The sequence below is a fragment of the Sus scrofa genome, chromosome 4 (genome assembly GCF_000003025.6).
Source record: "Sus scrofa isolate TJ Tabasco breed Duroc chromosome 4, Sscrofa11.1, whole genome shotgun sequence".
In the NCBI taxonomy this organism is placed as follows: Eukaryota; Metazoa; Chordata; class Mammalia; order Artiodactyla; family Suidae; genus Sus; species Sus scrofa.
The window spans coordinates 20,534,195-20,555,874 of NC_010446.5; the positions used below are offsets into that span (position 1 = coordinate 20,534,195).

Sequence of the window (21,680 nt, forward strand, 5' to 3'; positions counted from 1 at the left end):
GTCACAGTGAGCAAGTTGGCAAGAAAAAATAGATCGTCTTACTGCCAGCCCAATTCTTTGCCTAAATCCCAATTCAGTCCTGCCGTACTTTTATTATGCCATAAAATGAATAACTGTTTATGAGTCCATTCCAGACACATTATTGCTTTTCTATCACATCAGAGAACTTGAGACAGGCAAAAGATATCGCCCTATTGATTCTGCTCAGAAACTCAACTTTTCCATCCCACAAGGAACCCGCGCCTAAGGTTCATTTGGGGGACAAGAGCCGGCCTCTGACAGAACACTGTCCCTGACAGGTCTGTCTCCAATTCAGGGCAGGGTTGCAAGTGTGTCTGATGTTAGGAATCCTTTTTTTTTTTTTTTTTTTTAATACATATATGTATTTGGGGCTGCACTGGCAGCATATAGAAGTTCCCAGGCTAAGGGTCGAATCGGAGCTATGCTGCCAGCCTACTCAGCTCACGGCAACGCTTAACCCACTGAGCAAGGCCAGGGATCGAGCCTCCATCCTCATGGATACTGGTCAAATTCTTAACCCTCTGAGCCACGATGGAAACTCTCTGGTATGAGGAATCTTGAAGACAGTCGTCAGAACTGGGGGCCCTTTTCTGTTCCTCTCCACCAGACTCTCACAGAACCCAGAACTGACCTGAAGTCAGAATGCTGATATATCTTCAGCCCTAGGATACTCAGTGGGTCCACCTCTGCTGGGGGAAAGCCAGTAGCTACGGGAAGTTGCCAGGAAGTGGCTCACCCCTCCTGGAATCAGGCACTGAATCAGTAGGCCTGGGGCATAGGGGTGAAGTCCTAGATGATAGCTGAAGAAGAAAGTGGCAGCTTAGAAGTCTGGGTGGGTTCAAATAAGAGAGGTGTGTTTGACTTTCTGAAAAAGAGGAAAGACTCCGGAGCCTGTCAGGAGAATCCATTTATGTGAGTGTGAGTTGTTTGTCATTACCAGGAACAGACAGCACCTCCTAATCCTCATATTAATAACTCCTTTTTCTGTTTAAGTGGAATACGTCACTATGGAATATTTCCACTGCTGATGATGTGCTTAGACTCCTTGGCTGTCACACCCATTTGCAAGGCCGTTGGCCAAAAGAGAAGGACTTATTTGTAGTTTTAACAAGTCAGATGTTAATGATGCTGATGCTGTGAGGTTGAATTGACTAGTCCCAGGATCTATTAAGGGGTACAGCACAGTCCTTCAGGGCAACAACAATATTAATAACTAGAGTGCTCATAAAAGGTCTCTACCCTTTAAAATTCATTTTTAGGAATTCTTTGGTGGCGAAGTGGGTTAAAGAGCTGGCATTGTCACTGGAGCGGCTTGGATTGCTTCTGTGGCCTGGGTTCAATCCCTGGCCCAGTAATTTCCATATGCTTCAGGGGGCAGCCAAAAAATAAAATAAAAATACAAATGCATTTAAGAAAATACAGTTTAAAATGTATTGTTAAATTTTAGCTTAGTATAAAATCATTCTGAGTTCGTTATGGCAGCGAGTCTTATCACTTCCATTTTCTAAGTTAAAAACTTGAGTTAAGAGATGCTGAGGACATGCCCTAGGTCACAGAGCTGGTAAGTGACAAAGCCCAAATCCAGGGTCCTCTGGATTTCAGTGTTTTCCTCTATGACATTCTGCCTTCTGCCCATGTGGTAGCTCCACCTAGATGTCCTGTAGGCTTCTCAGATACATGAGGTTCTTTTGATTGTCTGCTTTGGGGTTTTGTTTTGGCCACGCCCACAGCATGTGAAAGTTCCCAAGTCAGGGATGGAACCCACACCACAGCAGTGACCCGAGCCACAACAGTGACAATGGCAGATCCTAAACCTGCTGAGCCACCAGGGAACTCCTCAAATACATGTTGAGAACCGAAATCATTGTCATCCCTCCTCAATAAAACAAAAGCAAGGGTTGCCATTGTGGCTCAGCAGTTAAGAACCTGACATAGTCTCCATGAGGATGTGGGTTTGATCCCTGGCCTGCTCAGTGGGTTAAGGATCTCTCATTGCCACAAGCTGCAGCAGGTCACAGATGCAGCTCAGACCCTGCATGGCTGTGGCTGTGTCATAGGACTACATCTGCAGCTCTGATTTGACTCCAGCCCAGGAACTTCCTATATGCTGCAGGTGTGGCATTATTATTTAAAAAAATAAAATTATTATTAAATAAATAAAAATAAATTTAAAAAATAAAAAAAAAACCTCTGCTCCTCTTCTCCCTGCTTATCTAATAATTGCTTTACCCCAATCACCCAGCCTGGAAACTTTGAAAGTCCTCCCTGAACTCCCTTCCTTTCTCCTGCCGTGGTTCTTAAGAGTTAACCCAGGATTTTCCTTTTTTGAAATGTCAACGCTCCTCTCTTCTGCCAATTGTCACTGGTATTGTCGTGACTCGGGCCTTCCTCATCTCTGGCTTGGCTGCATGAATTAATATTCACTCGTTTGATTCCTTCAAGTCATCATTGACCCTCCGCTGTGTGCCAGGCACTGTGCTTGGTGCTAGGGAGACAGTTCTCAGCAAAAGCAAACAAGGACCTTGTGTGCCTGGCGCTCTCTTCTCTAATTAGTTGTAACCAAATATTCACTCCAGCAGATGGAAAAGGGCAAAACGGCTACGATGGCAAAAATGTGGTCACCCCACCAATGATGCAGGTGTAGAGAGTGTTTCTAAACCATAAATAGGATCATGGCACACCCTCTGCTTTAAAAAGATGCCTAACTCCCCATCATCGACATGATAAATCCAAACTCATTAGCCCGGCGTACATGTCTCTTCATGAGCCTGTTCCAAACGTTAGATTAGGTTGCAAACCACTGCAGTTTCATTTCACCCCACCCCTGGCTCAGTGAACTCATCCTCTGACTAAGCCATATCTGATATTCGTTCACACCTTGCCATTCTGGGAACAACGCTGTTCCTGCATTCTTCCCTATCTTGGCTTAAGCAAAACTCCCTTCCAGAAATGCTGTTCCTCTAGCTCTATGAGGAGATATCCTTCTCGCACTTGAGACTCAGCTGGAAGGCCCCTTCTCACTCTCTGGACCTAATTAATGATGCCTTGTGTTTTCTAACAGGCTTTTGATGCCACTCAGATGGCACTCCTCCCACTGCAGTGTTGTTACTTTCTCTTTCTCCTTCTCTCCCCACCAGACTGTGAACCCCTTGTGGGCAGAGATTGTTTTTGGTTAACACAGGTTTGAATTTGTTTCTATTATTACAAAAGTCAGATCATGAACACATTGTAGGGGAGACAGAAGTGGATTGTTCATTTATTTCTTTTTACCATGGGCCTCACTTCTCATAAACATTTCTTTACCCTCAATTTAACTTCCAGAAGTGTTCCCTCTTGGCTTTTTTTTTAAAGAGAATCCTATGCAAATAATTCCAGAGGTCTTCATATCATCATGTTCTCTGATGTGTCATCTCTTCTCTGTGTACAGGAGGTCCACCCCTCCTGCTTTTTAAACCTCTGGCACAAGAACAGGTTTTGCATATTTGCATAATCACTGGTTAAATAATTGCAAAGTGACCAAATCAAAATGTGGAAAAGGTTTTCTTTGGAAAGGCTCTGATCTGTGTATTTATCTAATGGGGTAAATTACCAGGAATGGCTGAATTAACTCTCAACTGTTTCCATTACCTTTCCAACCCAGGCTGAGTCTAGATCTTGTCTCTGTGCTTGAATCACGATTATTGCCAAATGATTACCAGGGTTTGCAACAGAAAATCGAGAAGCTCATGAGAATAGTTGAGAACAGTTCTTTGGGAAACTGATTTTGTAACACGATAAGAATGGTAGAAGAAAAAATGTAGTGATTAACTAAAAACAGACTCTTGGGAAGGAGGTAAGATTTTATTTAAAAGATACACTTCCTTTTTCTTTCTCCCTTTAATTTTATGGCCACACCAGAGGCATATAGAAGTTCCTGGGCCAGGGACTGAACCTCAGCCACAGCTACGACCTAAGCCATAGCTGTCACAATGTCGGCTCCTTAACCTGCTGCACTGTGCTGGGATCAAACTCACATGTCTGCAGCAACTGGAGCCACTGCAGCTGGATTTTTAAATTCATTGCACCACAGCGGGAACTCCCTAGAAGGTACACTTCTTAAGGACCTGTAGATTTCTAGAATCTGGCAACTGAAAGGAACCATTTCTTAGAGACTATCAAATTTCATATCCCACAACCTGCTAGTCACAGACTATTAGACTGTTAGACAAAGTCATAAAATACAGACTCAGGGCAAGATTATTTATGTAGATCCAACTAATGGATAGATATCTTTCTAAAATATAAAATAAAAAATTAATAGCCCAGCAGAATTGCTGTAGAGAAGGAGATATTATTCACCACGTCCGTTTCTGAAGGATGTGACTGCGGAATTACTCATCAGCAGGTACTCCCTCGAAATGCTGTGTGTGGGGGAAGCACTGATTCTCTCAACAGCCACACTCCCAGGTGGTCCCTCCAGGCATGAGTAGCCTCAGCTATTTACCCAGAGTGCCAGACAAACATTAGCACTTTTAATATACACCCTAACTTAAAAAAAAAGATAAGGGAATTCCTGTTGTGGCCCAGTGGGTTAAGAAACTGACATAGCATCCTTGAGGATGCCGGTTCAATCCCTGGCCTGGCTCAGTGGATTAAGGATCTGGTGTTGCTGCAAGCTAAGGCATAGGTCACAGATGTGGTTTGAATCCAGGGTTGCTGTGGTGTAGGTCAGCAGCTGCTGCTCCAGTTCAACCCCGAGCCTGAGAACATCCATAGCCACAGGTGCGGCCCTAAAAGGAAAAGGAAAAAAAAAAAAAAAAAAGATAAAGGACTTGAATTCTGAATGGAAGGATGCCATTCGGATGACTGGTGGAAATGGGGATAATTCTGTTTCATGTCTCCGTTGCCGTGTCACAAACCACCTTCAAACCTTGATGGCTTAAAGCAAGTACCGTTTCCTAAGATCTCACAGTTCTGAGGGTTAGGAATTGGGGCAGGGCTCAGCTAAGCAACTCTTCAGCTTTATATGGCATTGAAGGTGGTTCCTCTGTGGCTTTCAGCTGGTGGCAGGGCTGGTCTAAGATAGATTTGTTGATGATCCTGGTTCTTTGGCAAGGAAGGCCTTCAGACTTGGCTCTGCCTACCCCCCTCCTCTCCCCCTTCCTGCCCCTTAGATTCTTAAGTCTTCTCCATGTGGTCTCTCCTGAAGGGTAGTCAGACATCTCAACGGACCAAGGGGGGAAAAAAAAAACAAAACTGTCCATCTCTAATGGGCCACTCCTAGAGCTGGCTTCATCATGGCTCCATTCTCCACTGTTCAAAGCAGACAAAGGCCAACACAGATTCAAGGGAAAGGGAAATAGATGCCCATCTCTCACCAGGAGGAGTGTCAAAGAAATACGCAGCTGCTTTAATCCACCAGAGCATTAACCAAATTACATTCTATATTTGGTTTAGGATTTATTTGCCTTTTAGGTGTATAAATAGATCGTGGGTTCATTCAGTTCTTCTCAAAATATTTATTAAGCATGTGCTTGTTGTGTGCATAGCACTGTGCTGTCTACTGAGAAAGACCAAGCAGAAACCCTGGGCACGGTTGTGTGCCCTCTGGAAATTTGCATCTACATGTGAATACAAGCAAGCAATTAGAGGATGCAATAATATAATTAAAGTGGCGAAATGCACGTCATAGACCATTGTGGCCAACAAGATGCCCGCAGGGCTCAGGTAAGCACCAAAAGGAGAGAGGGGGGCGCCTTCGGAGAACAGTCAAAAGTGTGACAGGGGATGCAGAGAACCGGGGAATTTGTGCAGCATCTAAAGAGGCAGCTCTCCTCCGCTCCAGCCACTTCTTGTCGTTGGAGCATGTGGGACAATGATGCCACAACTACCAATTTTTCCAAGTATAAACCTCTCCATTTTTGTACATTGCCAATTAATTACAATTTGGCCTACATGCCACCAGCTTTCAGCCCCTAAAAAGTCACAGAGTGCTTTAAAGATGCTAAGAAGAGAGTTCCCTGGGGACCTAGCAGTTAAGACCCAGTGTTGCATGCTTTGGTTCAGGTTCAGTCCCTGGCTCAGGAACTTCTGCATGCTGCAGGTGTGGCCAAAAAAAAAAAAAAAAAAAAAAAAGCAGTCTCCCCTCCCCCTCAAAAGAAAATGCCTGAGATGAGATAAAGTTAGACCAGAGCAGTGCTATTTAAAGTGTGGGTGGCAGACCAGTGCCAGGCTGTGAACTGCTTATTACTGATCCATAGCAGACTAAGTAAACATCTTGAGCACCAGCACTGAGGTGCCCTGTGTAGCAGGTTAACACCCAAGCCAGCAATTGGTGCACTTGTCCTCCTGGGGACAGACCTCTCTAATGGGCCAGTCCTAGAACTGGCTTCATCGTGGCTCCATTCTCCACTGTTCAAAGCAGACAAAGGCCGACATGGATTCGAAGGAAGGGGAAATAGATGCCCATCTTTGGTTTTGCAGAACTTGGGCCATGAGCTGTGCTAGTCCATGTGCCTGCTAGTCCTGACTCATAGGACCCATGGAGTAGGGCCCATGGTGAGGCCCTGTGGAGAAGTTGGGCTAACCATAATAGAGTTGGGATAAGCATGAGGGACAGAAAGCTTCTCTTGGTGTTAGGAAAGCATGCCCCCAAAGTGTGGGCAGCACACTATTCACAATACCCAATACATGGAAACAACCTAAGCACGTAAATATTCAGTCTCTTGGGAGAGACCATGATGGAAGATAATATAAGAAAAGGAAAGTGGGAGTTCTCATTGTGGCACAGCAGAAACGAATCCGACTAGTATCCATGAGGATGCGGTTCAATCCCTGGCCTCGCTTGGTGGGTTAAGGATCTGTTATTGCCATGAGCTGTGGTGTAGGTCACAGATACGGCTTGGACCTGCATTGCTGTGGCTGTGGTGTAGGCCAGCGACTATAGCTCTGATTCAAGCCCTAGCCTGAGAACCTCCATATGCTGCACCTGCGGCCCTAAAAAGCAAAAAATTAAAGTAAGATTTAAAAAAATAAAATACAAATTTTAAAAAGGAATGTGTGTGTGAGAGAGCACTCGCAAAGGGCTCTCTTCCCTAAGCTCAGCAGCTTTTACGAGGGATGCTGTTGAAGGCACAGGCAGAACCAGTGGGGATTATGGAGAGCCTCAGGTACAGCCTAGTACCCCAGGATTTATCTCGTGAGGATCGTGGAGCCCCAGGGTGTCTTTGAATGCAGTTGGCCATGCTAATCCCTACAGTGACCTTGCCCTCTTTTCTCCTTTCCTTCAAGGCTTGGTGCAAATGCCACCCTCTTAGGACCAATTTATGCAACAGCAATCACTTCCTCCCCCATCAACTCATACCTTAGACCATAAATTATTTTTCCATAGCCATCCCTCATTATCTGGGGGGCGGGGGGAATTGGTTCCAGGAAGTGCCACAGTCCCAGAATCCTCAGATGCTCCAGTTCCATAGTTGGCTGTCTGTATCCTCAGATGTGGAACCCATGGCTCCAGAGGGCTAAGTGTATTATTTATTGAGAAAAATTCATGTATATCTGGACCCATGAAAGTTCAAACCATGTTGTGCCAGGGTCACCTGTATGAGTATATTGTCTTTCCTCCCTGATATATTACACACTTCATGGGCAAAAATGCCCTTACCCAGCTCCAGGCCTCCTTCAGAATCCAGCACAATCTGTTGCCCATAGTGGATATTCATTTAGTATGTGTTGATGAGCAGACAGTTTTGCAGGGGAGACTTATGTGGTAAGAGCATTTGAAAGAGCAGAAGAACAAAACTGTTTCAAGGGCCTAAGAGATGAAGACTGAGACCAGGCACTGGAAAGGAAAAAATTAATGCAGGGGGTGGGGGTATAGCGAAGGAACATTTACATATACTGCACGTGACACACATGAAGTCGTATCACTGGTCTCCTGAAGTCTCCCACCACATTCATGCATGGCTGATACTTTATTTATCAAGAAACTTTAGGAATAAGCTCCAAGACTTAATAGCTTTGGGGATCATTGAAACTTACTCTTTTAAGCACTGTAATAGATTTTATAAATGTCTCATTTTGCACATAAGTTTATTAAGCTGAGGTACAGGCACCTCTATGCTAAATGGCCCCAGACTGCTGCAATTCAGGACTTTTTCTGTTTCTTCAGTCCTCTCCCAAATGATACCGTCTGTGGGTCCTTGCTGCTTTCTCTCCTGCTATCATCTTTCATGAAACTGGTCTGAAGGAGGATGAAAGGGTATTTCATGTATATCCATGGAGTAGAGAGTAGGTGGTAACAACTATTTTCCTTGCAATGTATAATCTTCTTACAGCCTTTTCACCAATACAAATTTTATTTCGGTATTCTACATTGGGAGTCAGCAAACTTTTTGTGTGAAGAACCATAGTAAATGTGTTGGGCCTTGTGGGCTATATGATCTCACAGCAGCAACTCAGCCCTTCCATTGTAGTTTGAAAGCAGCCATAGACAAAACAGAAACGGATGGGTGTGGCTGTGAGCCAATGAAACTTGATTTATAAAAACAGGTGGTGGGCTGGATTTGCTTTATAGGTGCTATAGTTTTCCAACACCTGTTCTAGATTATTGAAATTGCCAGGCACTAACTTTTGAAATAGAGGAATTTGACTATAACTGGTTTATACGCGTGTGTGTGTGTGTGTGTGTGTGTGTGTGTGTAACTGAAATAGTAAGATTTTCATTTGTAGAAAGTTATGTTTCTGTAACTTGATCATTCTTATTCAGATTTTTTTCAGTGCCTCAAATAATTTTTCCTTGCATCTAACAACTGCAGCAACAGCCTGGTCTCTTGTTTGACCTCTCACCTGAGTAGCAGTACTATCTAGCCTCTACCATCAGCCATCATTTCACTGTACCGTCTCCTCTTATTTATGATATCAGTATGCTGTAAGGCACTGTCTCCTACACAACTGATTTCACTAAGAAATGGTCACTTTGTCACCAGCCAGCCAGCCAGGGGAAGGAATTACAATGTCATGAGTGTTCTAGCTTTAAAGCAAAGATAAACACCAGCTATTTATATTAAATTCAATGCTAAGTCTACTTTCCCTCCCCTTTTTGATTTCCAAAATAAACACCAAGTTTCTAACATCCATACCCATGGTAGACAGCGTCCCGCATATACGCCTATCAAAAGGCTTCCTGCTTCAGTGATTATTTGGAGTTTCCCTGAGACAAAGGAGATCTGTCTCCTTAAGCCTCCTTAGCTGAACATCGCAGTGCAATAGGAAATGCTTGACAGCGTTGCCTCTTGAGACATAGATGTCTCTACCAAGGGCACACAGTCTTACCATTCATTCTAACATGTGGCAGAAACCGTAGCCTCGGCACACCGGCTGCTAGGTGTCATTCTGGCATGGAAAGTGAACAACAATGTGAAATATACTTGAGTGCTGTCTAAAGTGACATTGTGATCAGCCAGACTTCTGTCTTGATATGAAGCCTTTCTGTCACAGGGGCATGACTGGTTCTACTGCACGTTTTAATCTTTCAGCAAAGTGATCTATGTCTTCTTGGGATTCCATTCTGAATAGTCCATGACTGAGATGAGTCCCCAGCAACTCTTGGCTTTTCCGCTAGGATGTTATTCCTCAAGGCCACCACTGGATTCTAAGAAAGCTTGGAAATGGCACAAGCACATTTGCATCTAATTTATGAACTCCACTCTCAAATCCAAGTAACATTTAAGATTTAGTGGTGTGTGTGGGTGGGTGGGTGGGTGGAGGAGAGAGAGAGATAGAGAAACTTCTCTTGAGTGTTTAATTCTACTCTGTTTCTTTCCTGAACCCACCAGAACTCAACTCTTTTAAGGATTTCCAGTGATGCACGCAATACTCCTTGAGGGAGAGGGAAGGACATTCTTAAAAATTTCATTGGTGATCTGCAGATTTCTGGAATAAAGAAATTGGAGTAAATTTTAAGCTGTGTACCCCTATCAGCGTAGAGTCAGATGAAAACTAAGGAGTAAGGGAGTCAGAGCCCTTTACAAGCCCTGCTTAGCCCTAATCACCCCAGTGTAGAAAATAATGACGCAGGAGCCTCAGTCCAGGAGTCAGAAGATCTGGATTCACTTCCAAGTCTTTAAGGTTCTTGCATAGATCTTGCTCAGAGCATCAATGAACAAGGTAGTAAATTTCAATGATCAATTTCTGCATAAAAACTGCCCCATATTTTAGAGGTTCAAAACAACAACACGACTTGACTGTGATTTTGCAATTTGGGCAAGGTTCAGCAGGGAACTCTTTTTTTTTTTTTTTTCCACATACACTATCAGCTGGGGCTGGGAGATCCACATTCAAGATGGCACCCTCAAATGGCTAGAAAGCCAGTCAAGGCAGTTAGCTGGTTGTTCAGCTAAGATATCAGCTGGGTGCCTCTGTTCTTATCTATGTGGGCCTTTCCATGTAGCTCCTCAGCTTCCTCATAGCATGGCGACTGCATTTGAAGGAAGAAGAAGCAGAACTTCTCAATCTTCCTCAAGATTAAGCCCAGAACGGTCCAAGATGGTTTCTGCCATATTCTACTGGAAAAAAGTAGTCCAATACATGGCCTAGATTCAAGAGAGTAGGGAAAAAACGACCCCAGTGGGTAGGTAGGAAGAGGAGCTGTGACAAGAATTTGCAGCCATCTCTCACACAGCATATGGAAAAGTACTTTGATTTCTGTGGAGGCTCTTCATGTTTTGTATTTTCTGAAATGTAAATTTTATCCAAGAAGAGTCAAATTTAAATCCAATCGTATAAGTTCTAGCTTCCATGCCCTCTTGAGATTTCACCATTCTCCATTATTCAATGGAAAGGAATTTGAGATTTGTTGAACATCTATTAGGTATATAGATTAAGACCCATAATACATGTTCTTTTATTTACTGGATTTTATTGCTTCTGAGATATACTTTCTTTTGTATTCTAACATTTCTGAATTGTACATTTTACAGTCCAGGCAGTCTTGTCCCTGGAGGTCATATGGCAATTTTATGTGCATGAATTTCACTGTGACTGTGCATATTTTCATCACTTCACTCGAGTTATATATACTATTAGTACTCCACCTGTTGAGTTTAATTGCTATTTTAAAATATCTTCAGAAACTTTACACTATAATTTAGCACTGAAGCAAAAATTTACCCTGAATGCCAAAAGCCACGGAAGTAGAGCTCCATCAGCAAGGCAAATGTTTGACATTGGAGCAATTTTTTCAAAACTTCACATGGTTTTGTAAAGCACAAGTAGGAAGATATCACAAGTAGATAGTGGTTGATTTTATTACTAGGATGCAGGCAAAGGGCTTGCTTATCATGCACGAAGCTTATACCTAAAGGCAGAGAAATTGCCAGGTCCTTCAGAGCAAATGAAAGAAATCACAAGGAAACAAAAGATGAAAATCATGCCTTATACAGGACTGTCCAAAAAAGCATTGTGTCCTAGATCCCTGAGCAGCGTTTTTTTTTTTCTTCCTTTCTCAGTGGTACATGTAAAAAAATGCACCTTAGATCCAATGAAATATAACAGTTTTCACCAAAACAGCTACAAACTGCACGTGAATTCCCTCCTTTTATAGATGAGGAAGCTGTGGCTCAGAGAGGTTGAATAACTTGACCAGACTTAACACCAGCAAATAGAAGAATCAGTTTTCATTATCCCTCAGTGATTCCTTAAAATTGTAGGGCAACACAGATTGGTGGTTCTGGAAAGATATGAAGTGTTGTGTGGTGACAGCCATTCCCCCCCTTGTTTCCAGTTAACTTCACAAATATGAATGCAGGGCTGCTGCAGTATCCCCAGACCAAACTCCAATTCTTTTTTTTTTTTTGCCATTTCTTGGGCCGCTCCCATGGCACATGGAAGTTCCTAGGCTAGGGGTTGAATCAGAGCCATAGCCACCAGCCTATGCCAGAGCCACAGCAACTCGGGATCCGAGCCACATCTGCAGCCTACGCCACAGCTCATGGCAACTCTGGATCCCTAACCCACTGAGCAAGGCCAGGGATCAAACCTACAACCTCATGGTTCCTAGTCGGATTCGTTAACCACTGTGCCACGATGGGAACTCCCCAAACTCCAATTTAGAGAGAATTCTCATGGGGCTGGGCCACCACCCAGGATTCCCTCACAGTCCTATCAAGAAGAGTAAGACAGAAAAAAGCTTACTTGTGCAGAGAGATTTTATAACGGTCATGTAATCCTAATGAGAGTAACTGCTCTGAAATAGGAGTTTTTGTTTTTGTTTTTGTTTGTCTTTTTAGGGCCACACCCGTGGCATATGGAGGTTCCCAGACGAGGGGTCGAATCAGAGCTATAGCTGTACAGAGGCACAGCAACACTGGATCCAAGCCATGTCTGTGACCTACACCACAGCTAACGGCAACGCCGGATCCTTAACCCACTGAGCGAGGCCAGGGATCAAACCCACAACCCCATTCCTAGTTGGATTGGTTTCTGCTGTGCCACGACTCCAAAATAGGAGTCATTTTAAAAATGATTTCCCAACTCTTGAAGACAGAAGTAGGTTTTAGGAAGACATACCCAAACTGTAATTTTAAGGCAGTTCATTAAACACTCCTTGGCCCTTGCAGACAAGAGCTAAGGTTTGGGCCATTTGCTGCTCACTGACGCTAAGGAAATGCCAGGAGCTTCCTCTCACTGCTCCTGCCTGGGCCAGCGCAATTGTGGGCCTGCCGTGAGGGCCGGCAAGGGCCTGACTCCTTGTCCTGGGTCTCCACTGAAAAGACAGGAAGAGCGAAGGTTTCTGGACAACTCCTGCCATAGTGAGAGCGACTCCACCGCTTCTATGATGGCCTTGATTATGTATCCTATAGTTGTTCCGTTGAGAGACTGCAGAGTGCTCGGGTCAGTACAAAGAAGTATCAAATACAAGCTCTTTGCATGTGAAGTTTCCGTAATCAGGAGGGGGGACGAGGGTTGGGCAGAGTTCCCAGCCATCCCAGCGATGGGCACCCCTCCTTCTGTAATTTCATGCAGGACACTTAGGTAATAATGGCTTTGCTTTGTGCAAACACTCCATAGACCCGAAGTTTCCTGGGACAGTGACAAGGGCTGTTTGTTATTCATCTTTGCATCCCCAGTGTTTCACATAGCACCTGGTACAGCAATCCAAAAGTAATGTAAGGTGAGAGTGTGTCCTGAGGGTGTGCCTCAGTGGGTTAAGGACCCGATGCAGTTCCATCCCTGGCCTCGCTCAGTGGGTTAAGGATCCAGCATTGCTGTAAGCTGTGGTGCAGCTCTGGGATGCAGCTTGGATCCAGTGTTGCTGTGATTGTGGCATAGGCCACAGCTGCAGCTCTGATTCGACCCCTGTCCTGGGAACTTCCATATGCCACAGGTGTGCCATAGAAAGAAAAAAAAAAAAAAGAGGTGTTTATTCCACTTGTTGAACCATCCCTTTGGTGAAGTCTTTCTGAGGTTCCGAACAGGGAGAAAGACGCTTATGGGAATATGTGATGCCTTCCTGCACTGGCCCGGTAAGAAGGGGAGATTGTGGGCAGGAGGATGAAGAAAGAAGTAGAAACCATGTAAACAAAGGAAGGGCAGATGGGACAAATCCCATCTGTTACTGGGACTGGAAGACGGGGTGGATCAATCTGGAAGGATGGGCTGAACTGTGATCACAAAGGGCCTGTAATATTAAGCCCTGTGTTCCTGAATGGGGTGCCATTAAGCAGATGCCTGCTCCTCTGCTCAGACCCCTCAAGAGGTGGCGTTGCTCTGGAGAGGGATAGAGCAGAGGGGCATAAGAGGGCTCCTGTTAGAAAAGTGCCTGGGATTTGTCTTCCATTGTGTAAAATGATGTAAAACGGATGCTGCATAAGCACCAGCCAACTCCAGGGCTTGTCTGTGATGCTGGCGATACTTCCTTAGGGAGGAGGCAGCACATAGTAACTAAGAGCCAGAGTACCTGCTCCCATCCAGGCTCCATCAGGTATCAGCAGTGTGACCTGACCTCTGTGTGCCTTAGTTTTCTGGGTTTCAAAGCGGCGCTGATTATCATACCAACCTCAAAGCTTTTATGAAGCTTTCGGGAAATGCCACATGGAAGTCCCCATGCGAACAGTCCTCCTTGGCACATAAACGTCCCACAAATGTTAATTATTATTATTATCCCTTCTCTTCTGTATACCTTGGTCTCCTCCTCACATGGAGATAATAACACCTGTCCTAGCATATTTCTCCTGGACCCTGACAGAATAAAATGCACTTTGGAAGTTAAGCGCTGCATAGCGGCAAGGTGGAGGGAGGGCTGTTCGTGACCATATCCTTGGTGAAAAGGTAATCCTAAGGGTCTAGCCAGGAAGGGAGGGAGCCCACGTATCTCCAGTCTGTGGACTACAGGTGCCTGTACATGAATGGCTGCTCTAGATACAGTAGGTCAAGGTGAAAGCGTGAGCATTTGACTGGTCCAAGATGACATAAAGATGGAAACAGGGAAATTGACTAAGCAAGGAACAGATAAGATTTAAGTCCTGAAGCCTGGCCAGCAGTATAATTTCAAACATCATAGTCTTGGACATCTGGGCTCTATTACCTGAAATCCCAGTAAACCTTCAGTTTCATAATTCTGTATAGAACTTGGTGAATTGCAAGATCCTGCTCATGGCCACCAGCCAGTTCAAGCAATTAATCACAAGGGTCCCCAAGCAGGTTTGCAGCCCATGCCAAGTGGATTCTTTAAGGGAAAACTGTGTACACAAAAGAAATAGCCCAATCCGCAGAGTTTCATAGCAACGTGCTTTGTAGCACCGCCAATATAGAGAAATTATCTTATCATGAAGACATCCAAGCCTCATAACTTTTTCCTCAATGGAAATTAGTACTCAGCAGCCCGGGAAAGATCCCCAAACATCATTAACTGCAATGTGGACTGTAGCATGCTGAGAGCTGACGAATCCAGTTTAGACAAAACTAAGCCCTACCCTTTCCCCACCCTCAGCATTTTCTCATTTGGGGGAACTCAACTTGAACTGAGCTCTTTTTCCTTTTGAACTTTTCTAGACTGTCTGGACTGCTTGCGTTTGCTCCTGTGTTCCAGGCCAAAGGGCCAAAACCCAGAGCAGAGAGAAAACCTTGGAGCCTGTCTTCAGAATCCTGCTAGACATACCCCAAGGTGAAAGGGCCCATAACTAAAGAATGTTTCTCATAAGACTTCTTGCTTGGTATTGCCAATGTAAAACAGTTTATGTAAACAAGATAATCTGCTGCACTTTAGAACGTTTATAAAGCCTTTCCTAATTACTATTTTGTTTAGAGGATGATTCTGGGAACATGATGGAGAATGGGGCGGGGTGGGGGAGCCTTGAGCCCTCCATACAGAAAGCAGAAAGAGGGGAGGGTGGGAATCAGCACAAATTTACAAAATGGGTGAAAAAGAGTATGGCTTCTTCTTGCCTTTTAGATTTCTTCTTTCCGAAACTTTTTTTTAACTACATTTCTCGGTCTGTGTTTCCAAAGCTACAAAGCAGCTGTCTAGTATGGTAGCCACTAGGTACACTGGCCATTTAAATGAACACGAATTAAAAAATAAGATGTAACATGAATTTCCTGGAGACAACGAGCCAGATGTCAAGTGCTCAGTAGCCAGGTGGCTCATGGCTGCCATATTGGACAAAGCAGCTATAGAACATTTGCATCATTGCAGAAAGCTCCATCGGTCAGTGCTGCTCTAGATTAAGGAACTCTGCGGCCTTGCCACTCAAAGTGTGGTGTACCGCCTAGCAGCGTTGGTGTCACCTGAGACCTTGTTAGGTTTGCATGATCCGAATTTTGAGACACCCAAGTGACTCAGGCATATTCAAATTTGAGTAGCACAGTTCTAAAATACCCTTCCCCTCTAGGATTCTGTATGGTGAAATCCCTGATTGTTCTCAGCATTATTTGTTCATATTTATGTAGCTTGTATAGCATTATTTCAAAAATAAGCACTTTAGCCCCTTGAGACTTGGCATGCGAAAGGAGAAACACTAGGACACTAAATATATCTCTTCTACTGCTTAAAAAGTGCACTTTTTTTCCTTTCTCTTGGAGAAGCTGCAGGATCTGAAGAATTTTTTTGAACATACTTTTTCAGAATAAGTGAATCTTAGAGAACATTTTTCTAGTGAAGAAGCTATTGTATTGGTCAACAGAAAGGCCCTTCAGATTAAAGATTAACTAGGAAGACAAAGAGGGGTATATATGAACTTAAAGGAGCGAAAAAGGAAAAGAAACTGGATTTATGTGTTTACTTGACAAACATGAAGGCCACCCTGCTCTGTAACTGAGGGAGCTGGAGTACAGGAGCCAAGAGAGAAATTAGGAAACCATCCCTCAGAATATAATCTGCCAGCTGGTCTGACAGTGTGGAGATGGAGGGGGATTTCAACAGCACCTGGAATTAAACTTCAGGGTTTTCATGCTCTCTCATAAGATTCATTATTGTTTGTGCCAGTGGGCCAGGTTTTCTTCTGGAAGGTTCTGTGAGCTTTTAGAGTGGCTGTTGGAATCTAATGACTTGAGAAGCTTGCCTCTGTCCAGTGCAGAGTATAAAATCACTGGGGTTACCTCTGACTAATTGGCTGTACAAATGCCTCCCTGCTGAGAGCATCTGGCTGGGGGTACTTTCTCCCAGAAATGCATCATCTCATATTCATGTGGCGCAAGGTAGTAGCCACGGTTGTCCGTAGGCTTCTAATTCAAGGTGGCCCCAAAGCTGGGTAAGGTTTTGTCATTTTCCTGAGGAAATCATGCCCTGAGACAATAGGTGTCCTGAATTATCACAGATAATTTATAGAGTTCAGAGGCTTGCATACACTGACGTTCCTAAATCCACTCTCATTTGAGAACAATACTATGGCCCTTCCCAAAAATTCTGCCCTTACTTTAAGAAATTGCTAATGACATCATGCATGTCGGTTCGCGTTCATTCATTCATTCATTCATTCATTCAGCAAACATTTCAAGAGCCCCTTTGCTAGTCTAGGCATTCTATCATACACTGCAGTAAGAAAAGAATAAGACATATTCTTTGCCTGAAGAAGCTTGGGGTTAGGAGCAGTGATGCTTAAAGTGTGGTCCTCAGACTAGCAACAAGCTAGCAACAACAATCTAGCTTGTTAGAAATGCAGATTCACAGGCCTACTCTGAACCTACTGAGTCAGATTCTTTTCCTTTGGGGCCCCAAACCTGGGCTGTCCCAAGCTCTCCCAGGGGATTTCCAAGCACAGCAAAGTTGAGGGAGCCTTAGTCCACAGACAGACACATCATCAGGTGCTTCTGATGCAGTATGATAAGTACAATGAGACATATGAACCTCCCCAAGCCCGGCAGCCCCCAAGGCAATGGGAAGCAGCATCTTAGTAAGGGCTCAGTGGAATAACTGTTCCTTGCCTGCTTGACTGATGCATGAACCAGCCTGGAGAAACTAAACAACACCATGATGCTGGACTGTCCCTAAGTCCCCAGGGCTTTGAATGGGTTGGCCACCTTGCTGGGGTCTTGCCGTTCTGGTGTGCCTCACTCTAAAACCCAGTATTTGGATCACTGCACTAGGTCTTATCCAGGGTTCTTGGTATTTTATTACATGAAGTGAACAAGACAATAAACCGAATTTCCTCCACAGTCTGCACACTTTTCTCTGTCTGAAGGACAAATAACTGCTATTTAAGTACTGGGGAAAGATATAGGTGCTCCCATGGATTTGTGCCAAGCTGGCTTCATGAGAATCACCTAGCCACTTGTTAAACACAGAGCTTTCTAGACCTCCTCTGGACCCTCAATAAGTAAAAATGGAGAAAGGCTAGGTAAAAAAATAAAATTTTAAGAAGCTCCTCCAGGTGAGTCTGGTGCAGTCAGGTTTGCAAACCTCAGGCTGAAATGACAGAGGTCTTAAAACCCTGGAATCCAGAGACTCAACTGAACCCATAGGAACCAGAGTCAATTTCTGAGAGGCTCTTGAGCCTCCTGGTGTAGACTAGCAGTCTTATTTGGAATAGAGTAAGGAAAAAAATACGGTATCACTTGCTTTTTTTGTTTGTTTGTTTGTTTCTGTCTTTTTGCCTTTTCTAGGGCCACTCCCATGGCATATGGAGGTTCCCAGGCTAGGGGTTGAATTGGAGCTGTAGCCACCAGCCTACGCCACAGCCACAGCAATGCGGGATCCAAGCCGCATCTGCGACCTACACCACAGCTCACGACAACGCCGGATCCCTAACCCACTGAGCTAGGCCAGGGATCGAACCTGCAACCTCATGGTTCCTAGTCAGATTCGTTAACCACTGTGCCATGACGGGAACTCCCATATCACTTATTTTGTTTTTTATTTCTGCTAGGGGTGAGGAAAAGGAGAGAGGCAGCTTTCGCACAGTGAATTCTCTCTGTCTCTGTCTGTCTGTCTCACTCTCTCTCTCTCTCTCTCTCAGAATGTGTGTGTGAGAGAGAGAGACAGAGAGAGAGAGGGAGAAAGAGATAATAGTCAAGTTTCACCCATCTCCTGAAACCTCAAACTCCCTAGAGAGAGGCAGCAAGTGAAGCCAATGAGGACAGCAAAGCCAGCTCCTTTTAGTATCAGGAGCCCATCACATTCTAATGGAAGCCATAAAATCGAGGCTGAAAGGGTGGGAGATGGAAGCCGAGACCTTCCTACCCGTCTGGGTATAAACGATTGCCTGAAAATCTTCCCAGGGAGGCCTTGGGATCTTGCGTGTCTGCTTAGCAGCGGTGGAGTCAATAAGCCCCTAAGATGTCATAACCAGAGCAAGGGTCACAGCCTGGCCAGAAGGTGTCTTAGGTCATTTATTACCCCCAAACCTGACCTTCGTCTTCTTCTGTAGAGTGAGACCATGGTATCTACTTCCTCAGGTTGCTGCAAAATGGACACATTCTTAGCATGTTATTCACCATATAGTAAGTACCTGGTTACTGACAATGCTTAGTATTACAGTAGTTGTGGTCTATAGACTCTGTGTTAGTCGATGTTATCCCCAGAAACAGAGCCAATAGGAGCTATTGGATATATATATTTTTTTTCATATTATATATAGTCATATATATCAACATATGTCTTGTAGATAAATGGACTGATCGATCTATCTAAAGATGATAGATAGATAGATAAACTAATTTACTATAAGGAATGACTCACAATTTTGAAGGCTGAGAAGGCCCACGTTCTGCAAGCTGTAGCCCCAGGCAAGCTGATAATTTAAGTTCAAGTCTGAGGCCAAGTCTAAAGACAGGAGAACTGATATCCCTCAGCAAACATGAGTGAATTCCCCCTTACTCAGCCTTTTATTCTACCCAGGCTTTCAATTGTTTGGACAGGGACCACCCACGGTAGAGAGAGCAATTTGCTTTACTCAGTCAAATGTTAATCTCTTCCAGAAACACTCTCCCAGACACACCCAGAATAATGTTTCATCAAATATCTGGCCACCCCATGGCCCAGTCACATTGACACATAAAATTAGCCGTCACAGAGCCATCGTGGTCTCCAGTTTACTCGGGGTGATGAGAAGTTACAGACTAGTTTGCATGTGTCGTCTCTTTTATTGCTCTTAACCCAAGTCCTCTGCTATCCTGATACCTGGTTTCTGGTCTCCATCTTCATGCAGTCGGGGCTAGCATCGATTTCTTCAGTGCATTCTCAGGAGGCAGGCAACCCCCTCCTCCAAACTATCAGGGCGCAGGTAGTAGCAGAAATGAAAACAGTGCACTGACAACACATGTGACTTCTTCCACCAAAGGGCTGGTTAGCAGAGTCGAGTTTTATTGCCACATAAATCCTCCCTTGTCCTTCTTTTATCTCCTAACTTCTTTTGGACATACTAATTAATTAATTGAGCATACCTGTTTAAATCTTCCCATCTTGATGATGATAATGGTATGCCTTTGAGGGTTCTAAAAGTTAGAAATGATTTAGTATTAGAGGTTTTGATTACATTGAATATAAAATCAAATAAAATGAGCAAATGATGAAGAGGGGGAGTGAGGTTTGAAATCAGCCTGGTTTCTTGTATACACAAGAGGCACACTTAAGTTGGTTTTTATCTTGGCCTATTCTGGGAATGATATATTTGGCTCACAACCAGCAATAGAAGATAACAAGGACCTGTATCCTTTAAACCAGCCTCAGCGCTATTGACATTTTGAGCTGGATAATTCTTTGAAGTGAGGGTCTGTCCCATGCATTCCAGGATGTTTAGCAGGGTTCTTGGCCTCTACCTACTAGATGCCAAGAGTATCTCCTAAACTGTGACAACCAAAAATGTCTCCTGACATTGCCAGAGGGGGTTCCCAGTTGCACCCAGTTGAGAACCACTGCTCTAAACATAGAACAGGTTTTAGATTGTTAGATAGAAATTTACCAACTTTCTCTAGGTCAGACCTCTTATTTAAGGCCTTAGATAGGGTTCACATTTGATGAGCATTCTTTTTTTTTTTTTCTTTGCTTTTTTGGGCTGCACTCGAGGCATATGAATATTCCCAGGCTAGGGGTTGAATCCGAGCTGCAGCTGCTGGCCTATACCACAGCCACAGCAACACCAGATCCAAGCTGCATCTGTGACCTACACCACAGCTCATGGCAACACCGGATCCCCATCCCACTGAACAAGGCCAGGGATCGAACCTGCATCCTGATGGATCCTAGTCAAGTTTGTTACCGCTGAGCCACAACAGGAACTTCGTGATGAGTGTTCTTTTATACAAACACAGCTACTGGTTTTGTGTCCCACATTCCTATTGCAGTTTAGGAACTTGCTTTCTTAACCCACCTTTCTTTTCTTCTTTCCCAAATACACCCTTATGACTGGAGTGGGGCAGGTGGCACTGGACACAGTCCATTCCAGATCTGTTCTAGAATCCTCTGCCAAGCTGGCCTTTGCCTCCCAGGCCAGCTTCTCCTAGCCTTTGAAGTGTCTGCTGTGAACTCTATCACAGGACTGCCTGTTGGCGTCTGCACTAATCTGGGTGAGAGTGGAAGCCAGCGTGTGTCGACTGTGGCCTTGGCAGGCGAGAAGAGTATTATCTGTCACTGGCGGGTGCAAAGGCTTGCCCTTCGGGCCATGTTATTTCTGTTTCCTGGCCCCCAGCTGTGGCATTAGTGCATTGACCTATTTCTATCTCTAGTTTCTCTAGGGAATTTTAGAACGTTGTGACAATAATATTAATAAAAAATAATAGCCATCATTTAGCAAATATTGACTATTTGCCAGATACTATGCAAAGTACTTTTTGTATGAGCCCATTTCATCATTACAGCAACCCAGTGAGGTGGGGATTATCATCACCATGTTAAAGGTGAAGGCATTGATGTTTGGAAAAATTCATGTTTCTAACATCATACAGCTGGAAGTGGTGAGCCTTAGATATCAACCAGATCTGCCTGACTCCAGAACCCCACACTCTTTAATCACTGGGCTCTAATGCATCCTATTCACCTTGGACTCTGAAGCTATTGAACTGACCAGGTGATTGGTTTCCAGAATGTCTAAACTAGTAATGTGGACCCATCGAAAAAAGATTTGAGAAAGGGCTTGTTACTGTTGGTTAGCTGCAAATCCATATGTGGCCAGTTCTGGGATGTACATATTCCTGGAACAATCCTTAGATGTAGAGAAAGAAATAGGAACAACCCCCCTCCCTATATG

The 21,680-nt window shown here is 44.2% G+C and overlaps 1 protein-coding gene across 4 annotated transcripts in view; it reads left to right on the top strand.

The window, feature by feature from the left end:
* Nucleotides 1–21,680, top strand: part of SAMD12 (sterile alpha motif domain containing 12) — a 427,167-nt gene that overhangs the window by 390,581 nt on the left and 14,906 nt on the right. For 2 of the 4 annotated variants that reach the window (XM_021090580.1, XM_021090581.1), the window contains exon 6: nt 15,052–18,114. The exons of 1 other annotated variant lie outside the window; for it this stretch is intronic. In XM_021090580.1, coding sequence (XP_020946239.1) covers nt 15,052–15,167 — 116 coding nt within the window. In that variant the 3' untranslated portion in view covers nt 15,168–18,114. Of the gene's footprint in view, nt 1–15,051; nt 18,115–21,680 lie in introns of those variants that run through there. One more of the 4 variants, XM_021090576.1, reaches the window with a different exon arrangement.